Genomic DNA, 9,080 nt, shown 5'->3' with positions numbered 1-9,080 from the left:
GGCACGGCCAGGTGCCCCCTGCCCTGTGGCCCTGTGTGGAAGGGGCCCCGTGACTGCACGGCTGTCTCTTGTTCCTGTGGTGCTGCCACCCTGCTGCCGCCTGTGCCCTGCTGGTGGCTTGGGGTGACAGCTGAGTCCTGCTGGGGACAAGCCACCAGGGCCAGCCCCACACAGCCCGGCCAAGGGGTCGTGACTTGGGCTCGTGGAAGGTGCCAGCAGCTGAGCACTGACCTGCCCGGGGAGCCCAGCAGTGGCTGTGCCCATGCAGCAGCGGCTGGATTAGCTCACATCAGCCCGGGGACCAACACACTGGTTCCGCAAAACACCAAAATAGAAAGTCATTGGAGTGAAATCAGTGTCTTCACCACATCCCCTCTGGCAGAGCGTTAATTAAAATGACTCTCTAGTGCTTTAGATCATCAGGTGTACCTTGTTAACGAGCTTGGAACAGAGAACCAGCTCTACACTGGAGTTGAAGCACTCATGAGTTAACCCTTCCCCGCTGCTGGCACAGCCCGGCCTGGTGGCAGCTCCAGCCCTCCCCGCCGTGCTGGGGATGTCTCAGCAGCCTCGCAGTGTCCTTCAGCCCAGGGTGGTGTCACTGCAGCCTCTGCACTGTGCCTGGGATGAGCTCCCGGGGCTCTGCTGGGTCCCTCCAGCTGGAAATGCAGCTCCAAACCATCGGCCAGGCACGTCCTGCCGTGGGTGTATAAATATGCATTTTTTGGCCTGTAAGAGTGCACTAGTGAGAGCTGAATCTCTTTGAGACGATGGCAATGAAAGGTCATTAAAAATCACTCCCAGCCTTCTCTTACCAGAATCACAGCATGGAAAAACCTTTTTATTCCTGTCAGAGGTTTGCACAATTCCCATGGATGGGCTGCTCTGTGCAGGATGCTGCGCAGAGGTTTTTAGTTTGCAGCTTGTGCAGCTACTCGAGGCCATTTACACCTTCCTGAACATAACGAGGCACTTCCTCAAGCGTGGCTGTTTTACAGTGGAATTCAACCCAAGAATAAATAGGAATGTTATATAATAAACTTACAAAGCAGCTGGTCTAGGAACAGGAGAGATGTTAATGCAGCGCAGCACAAACACCAGTAGCAGGAGGGTCACAGTGGTGACCCTGTCACTGCCGCAGTCCTGTCTGCCTGTTAAAAAGGCAGGATGGAGTTTTCCTATTAAGAAAACCCCAGCCAGCTGAGAGACAATCCAGATGCTCATCTGCTTAGGCTCATGCCAGAGGAAGAGTGCCCAAGCCAGGGACAGGACCGGGCAGCGGTCGCCTCTGGGGGCTGCTCCTGGGCAGGGCTGGCCCAGCTACACCACAGCATCATGGGGACCTCGGTGATTTTGACACACTTTGTAATTCAGGGCCTGTGGAGGCCAGGTCAGCCGGTGTGAATGTTAGCCAATGAATGCTCCACACCCCTGGGAGCTGTCAGATTTCCTCCCTGTGCCCTCTGCTCTGCTGCAGAGCACGGAGCTCAGCCCCTCTGCCGCGGAGCGGGAGGAAGCCCCTCGCTGTCCTGGCACTGCACCAAGGACACCCATACTGGCAGATGCTTGTCCCACCTGCAGTGGTGGGGGTAAATTATTTATCACTGTGGTTATAAATTAGAGATGAGCTGTGGCCCCTGTGACTCCTTTTGGATGTGGTGCCTGTTAGTGGATTTCAAGCCTTTTCTGCTGCAAGGGGCAGTTTTTGGCAAGAGAATTGTATACTGAACACTCAGCAGTTCCTCTGGGCTCCCTCCCTGCTGCAATGAGTTGCCACTTACCTACTTACCTGCGTCTTCTTTCGATTTATCAGCAGAAACAGATGTGAATTTTTTAGTTCGGAGGTCTCAGGATGGACCATCAAGGCATTGCACTTTCCCTTGAACCGTTCACTACAGAACCATGCCCAGAATCCTTTTGCAGTCATTTAATAAAATTAAATGCACTTTTAATGTCCTTTTCACACACAGAGCATCCCAAAGCTGCAGTACGGACGGCGCTGCTTGGCTCGGTGCTTCCGCTGGCAGGGGAACTCGGAGCAGCAGCCCAGGCACGTGCCCTGGTGGGAGGGACAGGGCCAGCGGGGCACGAGGACACGTGTGCGGGCACGGGCTCTGTGGCAGCGCCCACCTGCGACAGGCGTGCCCTGCTGAGCCCCGCCACGCCGTGCCACGTGGCACACACCCACCCAACACGGACCCCGCACCGCACACGCGGGACAGTGACACTAGAGCTTTTGCTCATTTTTTTTAATGTATCACAATGAGCAGGAAACATACGTGATGAAATAGTTCCAAAGGAGTATATTCAATTACCATCTACAGTCAACTCAACTATGACAACAAAGTCTTTTGTGACAAGTTTTTTAAAGTTTTGAAAGTTCCATGTGGTTTGTTTCTGTCAGTCTCATGTATTTTGGTACAGTTCGAGATCAGCATTGTTACAGTAACAAAAAAGCTAACAAGACTACAGTATAGAAAAACACCAAGAACATCATTTTTGGTTTCACTTGCTCTAGTTTTTGTACATTGCAAAGGCTGTTCATAACCCTCTTCACCTCATTTATGCTTTCTGTTCTACCGAAACTCGCCCCCCCCAAATAAAAACAAAAAAATAGTCAAAGTTTTGTTTCACAGTGGGCAGTATCAGCGCCAACCAACCGACCAACCAACAATCAACCGACCGACCAACTGACCGACCAACCGACCGACCGACCAACCCAACTTCTCCTTCTATTTAAAAGCTTTTATTTTTTTTTTTTAAAGCAAAATATATTTTGGTGAGTGTGCTGGCTGTGTCCACCCACCTTGTCCCCCACCAGCCCCAGGTGGCCCCACACACCCCTGATGCTTCTCTTTATTCTCAATTGTATGAAACTTTGGCCATCTTCACCACTTAAAAAAGCTTTTTATTAAAAATAAAACAGAAACCCGCTTAATGCTAAGTCTGCAGTGTTTTCCTCGTGCCCAGGCCGCGCGTGGGCGGGGTGGCGCGAGGCTGGCGTGCGGTCCCCGCGCTGCAGGAGGAGGCGGCAGCGGCAACCTCACACGGAAAGAGTCTCTAGAAACATTTAGAAAAAATACAAGGAAATGAATTTATAAAACCTTTTGGTGGGTGGGAAGGAGGAGGGGGAAGGAGGAGAGAGAAATTGCACTATGACCAAGCAATATAATTAAAAAACCGAAACAAAACAAGACGTAAGAAAAGGATTTCCAAAAGAGACCTTGCAGAATTGGACAGATAAAGCTTGTGTTAAACTGGGAACTGGCATCACAGAGAGAATCCAAAACAAAACCAAACAAAAAAATTTCTATATGATACAGACAGAGTAACATACAACAGTTAAATGGCAAAAAATATATATATATATATTTCATAGAATTACAAACAAGATAAAATAATGGAAAAAAAAACTGTACAACTTTAGAATTTAAAAAATGTTCATCTCAAACACAGGGAGAAATACAAGAACTTCTGTTAAAGAAAACAGTTTGTTAAAACAGCAAACGCTCCATGGGTACGTGGTTCTGTTTTTGACACCTTATGCTACAGCTGGGTCCCGGGAGGAACATCCGGTGGTTCGCGCTTTAGTATCAACTACTTAAAAAACAATTAAAAAAGGAATTTGCACTGTGCATTAGCCTAGTCAGAAATATGTACAACAGTTCAGGATCTAGTCTTTCGTCAAACTAAAACCAAAACTCCATAAAAATATAAGTGTCCCGCTAGAAACCGAAGCCGCGCTCAGACGCTCCAGTCTGTCAGGGAGGCGGCGAGCGGCTCCGGCCCGGGGAGGAGCAGCCGAGGCGGCGCGAGGAACCTGCGTTCACAGTCTTCCAAGTTCCCTTTTGAAGCAGGAGGAGGATGATGATGGTGGGCAGAAGGCTCTCGTGCTTTCGGGCAGAGGAAACATGGCGGAAAGAGGTTGTTTCTGTTGGCATTTGGTTATGGAAGGGAACAGCAAAGTATCTACGTCTCCAAAAATCTACATTTTAGCAGCATAAAGTTTTCCTTTCAAAGTCTGGGCCACTTGAGGTGCGTGCGGGCTGGGGGGGCCGGGGGGCTCTGGGCCTCCCTGAGCCTGGCACCCGGTGCTGCCACTGAGAGATCTTGGAAAGAGAAACCTGCCTGGGGTGCACTGGGTGCTCACTAAGAGTTGTCTCTCTGCTTGCAGAAGAAGCACAGATAACAACCTCGGTACGTTTTTTTATTCTTTATTTAAACTTAGACTTGTTTGTTTAAATCAGAAACAAATTCTCAAGTAAAAAGAATCCTTTTTGCTCATTCTGCACCAGTGGTGAAGGGTATGTCTTTGGATTTTATTTAAAGCATGAATTTTCTTTAGAGAAAAAAAATGTAACAAAACCTTTTTTTTTTTTTTCAAAAGAAGGAACAGAGTGCAGCCTAATTACACAAACAGAACCGATGCTCAGAGGTCAGGAACAGAGTCTTTGAAGCATTTACAAAATGAGTAAAGGAATAGGGGAAGAAAAAGAGAAGAAAAAAAGAGAAACGGAAAATAAGAATAAAATAAGTGCACAAGGGTAACAGACATAGGTAAATCGCATGTATATGCCTTAAAAAGTTTCAAACCCCCAACAAAAAATATTCTGCAAGGGATCCTACTGACCCCCAAAACCCTTTGAACTTCTTTCTTTAGTTTTTATAAAATAATTATGCAACCACCCTCTAAGAAATGAAGGTAGCGACCATAAGTGGAAGATTACAGGATGGGGACGGGGATAAAGGTACAAAGGGGAGAAAAGCTCAGGCGAGTCGATGGATCGCAATCTATCTGTCTAGGAATGAACAAGACAACATCAAATGAGAAGCCGTCAGCTGGACCATACAAAAGCTAAATGTACACAAAAGGGTTTTTTCTTTTAAATCTACCATACTGCTTCAGTTCATTTCCAATGCAACAATCTACTCAACACCAAAAATGGTCATATCTATCATAAATACAGAAAGTCAGTTGTTTTAAAACTTATTTTTTTAAGCTCCAAGTCCTCAACACTCTTTGTGTGGGTTTTTTTTTTTTTTTCTGAAAAGTGGGAGTGCTTAACTTTTCCCCTTGGAATTGGCTTCAGCAGAAAAAGCTACCCTTAGAATCCCCGAAAAGCTAAAGCAGTTCACATTGTTTTTCTCTTGAATACTTTCTGCCCATTTTAAATTAACACCCCCCCCCCCCAAAAAAAAAAAAACCCAAAGAACAACAACAACAAAAAAATCCTTTTCTGGAACAAAACCAAACCAAACCAAAACCCCCAAAACAAACGAAAGAAATTATATATATATGTATATATATATATATATATATATAAAACAATGATTCTGAAAACAGAACAAAGTGTGAGCGATTGACCTGAGAATAAAAAGACATTACATTTCTTTTTTCTTTTAGCAAGCCATTGGTATCTGAATGCTAAGATAGCAAGAAATTTAAAACTGTCTCCAGGTGGGCTGCTTTCCCATACAGCGCTGCCGGGCTCTGCTGTGCTATCAACGGGGGATCAGACGGGGCAATGTACAGGGGTGCGAGCTCCGCAGGCGCCAGGAGGCAGCACGGCCTTCGTCTCCCAGACCAACAGTACCTTCCAGAGGACAAATGTAACAGATTTTTTTTTCTTTTTTAAAGTTTTATTTTATTAAAAGGAAAGGAAAAAAGAAATGTAAAACCCACCGGCATCGTTATATGGGAAAACAACCCACGCTTTTTCTTTTTTTCTTTTTTCTTTTTTTTTTTTTTTGGTTAGAAGCTTTGGAATTGCAGTTAGTCTATTTTTGAAATTGGTTTGTTATTAACTTTTTTTATTTAAATTCATTTTCATTGTTCATCTTCAAAGCTTACAATCTGAAGGTGTCCATTCCTATGCTAGCTAGACCACTGTCCTTAGGGCAGCCGGGGTCCTGGGGCCCCTCCGCCGGGCTCGCCGGTCCATCTGACTTTTGGCTAAGATCCGTGTCAGACTCCTCCGAATAGTCGTCTGTTGGCATCGAGGGCTGAACCCCTGAGGTGCTGCATGAACTTGAGGTAACCGTTGAAGATGAGGAGAGAGGAGGGAAGGGCGGCGTTGTTGGCGGCCCTGGCGGGGCGCGGGGGGCGGCCGGGGGCCAGGGCTTTCTGGAGGCGTGGGGGGAAGCCGGGGGGGGCCGGGGGGGCGGGGGGCTGTCGTTTGAGTGAGCGGCCGACTGCGAGGTAGATGCGGTGCTGGGGTCGGGGGGGCAGGCAGAGTGAGGTAATAGACTGGGGTGCTCTTTGGCGTTTCTTGCTGCTCTTGTGATTGTTCGATGTTTGTGCGGGGCTGACTCGAGATGCTGACTGAGGGCTTCGTCCCCACACACCGTGCTCTCGCACGCCACGCACTGGTACGAGCCGCTGCCCTGGCCGCTGCCCGTGGGCACGTGAAGCACCATCTCATGCAGGTTCGCCACAGACTGGCCGAAGAAGCAGAGGGACTTCAGGTGGTCGCTGGCCGCCTCCTGGTCGCCGAAGCACGCCTGGCACTTGCGGCAGACCAGCTTGTACTGCACCTTTGGGACAATGAAAGGGTCGCAGAGCGAGTCCGCGCCCTTGCCTTCCGCTTCGGGCTCTTCTTGGGGTTTGGGCAGGAGGGGGGACACCTCGCGGGGTGCGTTCTTCTGCTCTTCTTGCTTGGGGGGTTCTTTGGCAGGGTCTTTGTCCGGGGTGGCAGCCCCCGTGGGGACGGGGGTTTGGCTTCCTTTGGGCTGCTGCGGTTTCTGCTGCTGCTGCTGCTGCTGCTGTTGCTGCTGCTGTTGCTGCTGCTGCTGCTGTCGCTGCTGCTGCTGCAATGCCTCCTGCAGACTCTGCTGGTATTGCTGGTACTGCTGCAGCAGTGAGCCAGGAGACAGCCCCAGCAGCGCCTGTGACAGCGCAGGGCTGTAGGGGAACAGACCCTCCATCCCATACATGGGCTGCAGGTACCCGCTCTGCAGGGCGCCAGGGATCTGTGGGGCGTAGTAGGGGGAAAAGCCGGGGACGAAGTAAGGAAGGAACTGGCTGGTCAGCAAGGTGGTGGGGTCTGAATTGAGGGCGGCCTGCAGCGCCTGGAGCTGGGCGGGCTCCACCGCGTACTCCATGGTGGGCAGCGGGGCCGCCAGGGTGCCTGCCGGCGCCTCCCCCTTCTCCTTCTTGGGCCCCGGCAGGGTGTCCCCCTTCCCCTTGGGTGCCTTCTCCTTCTCTTTTGCCTTCTCGCTCTCCTTGTCCTTGCGCTGCGCGGGGGCCGGCTGCTGCGGCGGCGGCTGCGGGGTCGTGGCTGGCGGCTGCTGTGGCGCCACGGCCGCCGTGCCCTGCGCCGGGGTGGGCGAGCTCAGCGCGGCCGGGGGCTGCTTATTTGGTAATCCAGAGGTGGGGAGGCCGGGTGAAGGGACGCTTGTGCTGGGCAGGCCCATCAGGTTGGGTTTGGGAGAAGTTAAAGCTGCGAGAGGAAGAAAGAGAGAGGTGAAAAGTCACTTGGTGCTGGGCAGGCAAAAACCCTGAGGAGGGTGACCCCAGTCCACCCCACAAACTGGAGCCTCCAGCAGCCTGAGCTGATGCGTTGCTGCAGCAGCACAGGTCAGAGAGCCCACGGCCCCTGTCCCACCCCACAGGCCCCGCAGGGAGGGGACACGCCCCCCCAGCCCCACTGCCTGGGCCGCGCTGCCCGGGGGCACTGACTGTGTGATGGGGACACCCCCCAGCACCCAGGGTGCCCAGCACAGCTCTTTTCCTGACTCCTCTGAAATTCCCAAATGATTAACACTCGTGTCAGCATCTGCTCTAACGGGTCCTTGGGCCAAAGGACTCCAGCAGCAGGAGGGTGCTACACCAAAGGGGGAGAATGCTCAACACTGCTCATCTTGTAGAAATCTTACAGATTGGGAAGCCCCAGTCATGGCAACTGGAGACTGAACTGCCTAAACTTAATTGATTTTGTCCTTATTAAGCTGATGTTCATGAATCCACAAACCTTTGAAGCAACTCCTTCCTTCCTTCCTCCCTTCCTTCCTCCCTTCCTTCCTCCCTTCCTTCCTTCCTTCCTTCCTTCCTTCCTTCCTTCCTTCCTTCCTTCCTTCCTTCCTTCCTTCCTTCCTTCCTTCCTTCCTTCCTTCCTTCCTTCCTTCCTTCCTTCCTTCCTTCCTTCCTTCCTTCCTTCCTTCCTTCCTTCCTTCCTTCCTTCCTTCCTTCCTTCCTTCCTTCCTTCCTTCCTTCCTTCCTTCCTTCCTTCCTTCCTTCCTTCCTTCCTTCCCTCCTTCCCTCCTTCCTCCCCTCCTTCCTTCCTCCCCTCCTTCCCTCCCTCCCTTCCCTCTTGTCCATCCATCCTTCCCTCTAATGCCAGGGGCTCTGGATGCTCAGCTTATGAGCAATTCCAGAGTTTATGTGGTGTTCAGACATCTCCCCTGGGCATAAGCATTGTGTTTTGAGTGGAATTAAAAGTGTAGTGATGCTTCCTCATTAAGGAGATAGATTAATGGTGGAATGTGAAGCTTGTCCTTCTTCCCAACAGGAGGAATAGCCACTAACAACCCTGTCCCTGATGCCAATTTCTGCTCTCACACAGGCTGGGAGCGAGAGGAGTGTGGCTCTGGAGTCACCTCCATCAGTCATGGCTGCTGCAGCTGGCAAATATGCTCCTGAAGAGGAACGTTTTGCTGGGCAACTCCCGGGATGCCATGTGGGAAAAAAACCCAAAATAAAGCTCCAATACCCTGCTGGCACAGCCCTGTACATTCCCCAGCTCCTGAGCAGATCCTGCTGTAAAATCCACGAGCAAAACCCGAGCAGTCTGTAACAAACTGAGTCCCAGCACTGCAGCAGGGGCTGCTCAGAGACCTGGGCAGGAGCAGTGGCGGCGCCCGGGACCAGCCGTGGAGGCATGGTGGCTTTTATTGCAGGTTGTGCTGCCAAGGAGCAGCAGGAGGGCTGCAAGGAGGGTGGCTGCAGCTGGCAGGGTTCAGCCATGGCTGACCCAATCCCTTCTGGAACCTGAGTCTGCTCCTGATGGGGTGCTGGGACAAGAATGATGTGTGACGACAGGACAGGGACGGAATGAGGCTCCACGCAGTGGCCCTGGAGAGCT

At 51.0% G+C, this 9,080-nt stretch overlaps 1 protein-coding gene across 1 annotated transcript in view; it reads right to left on the bottom strand.

Moving 5' to 3' along the window:
• Positions 1-4,198: 4,198 nt before the first annotated feature.
• ZFHX3 (zinc finger homeobox 3) overlaps positions 4,199-9,080 on the bottom strand; it is a 123,866-nt gene continuing 118,984 nt past the window's right edge. Inside the window, exon 10 of the mRNA XM_063168255.1 lies at positions 4,199-7,439. Within this exon, the coding sequence (XP_063024325.1) occupies positions 5,848-7,439 (1,592 nt within the window). The 3' untranslated portion in view covers positions 4,199-5,847. The remainder of the gene's footprint in view (positions 7,440-9,080) is intronic.

The sequence above is a fragment of the Melospiza melodia genome, chromosome 13 (genome assembly GCF_035770615.1).
Source record: "Melospiza melodia melodia isolate bMelMel2 chromosome 13, bMelMel2.pri, whole genome shotgun sequence".
Classification (NCBI taxonomy): Eukaryota; Metazoa; Chordata; class Aves; order Passeriformes; family Passerellidae; genus Melospiza; species Melospiza melodia.
Note: the sequence above shows the minus strand (reverse complement) of the source record. Positions and strands in the feature narration are given on the sequence as shown.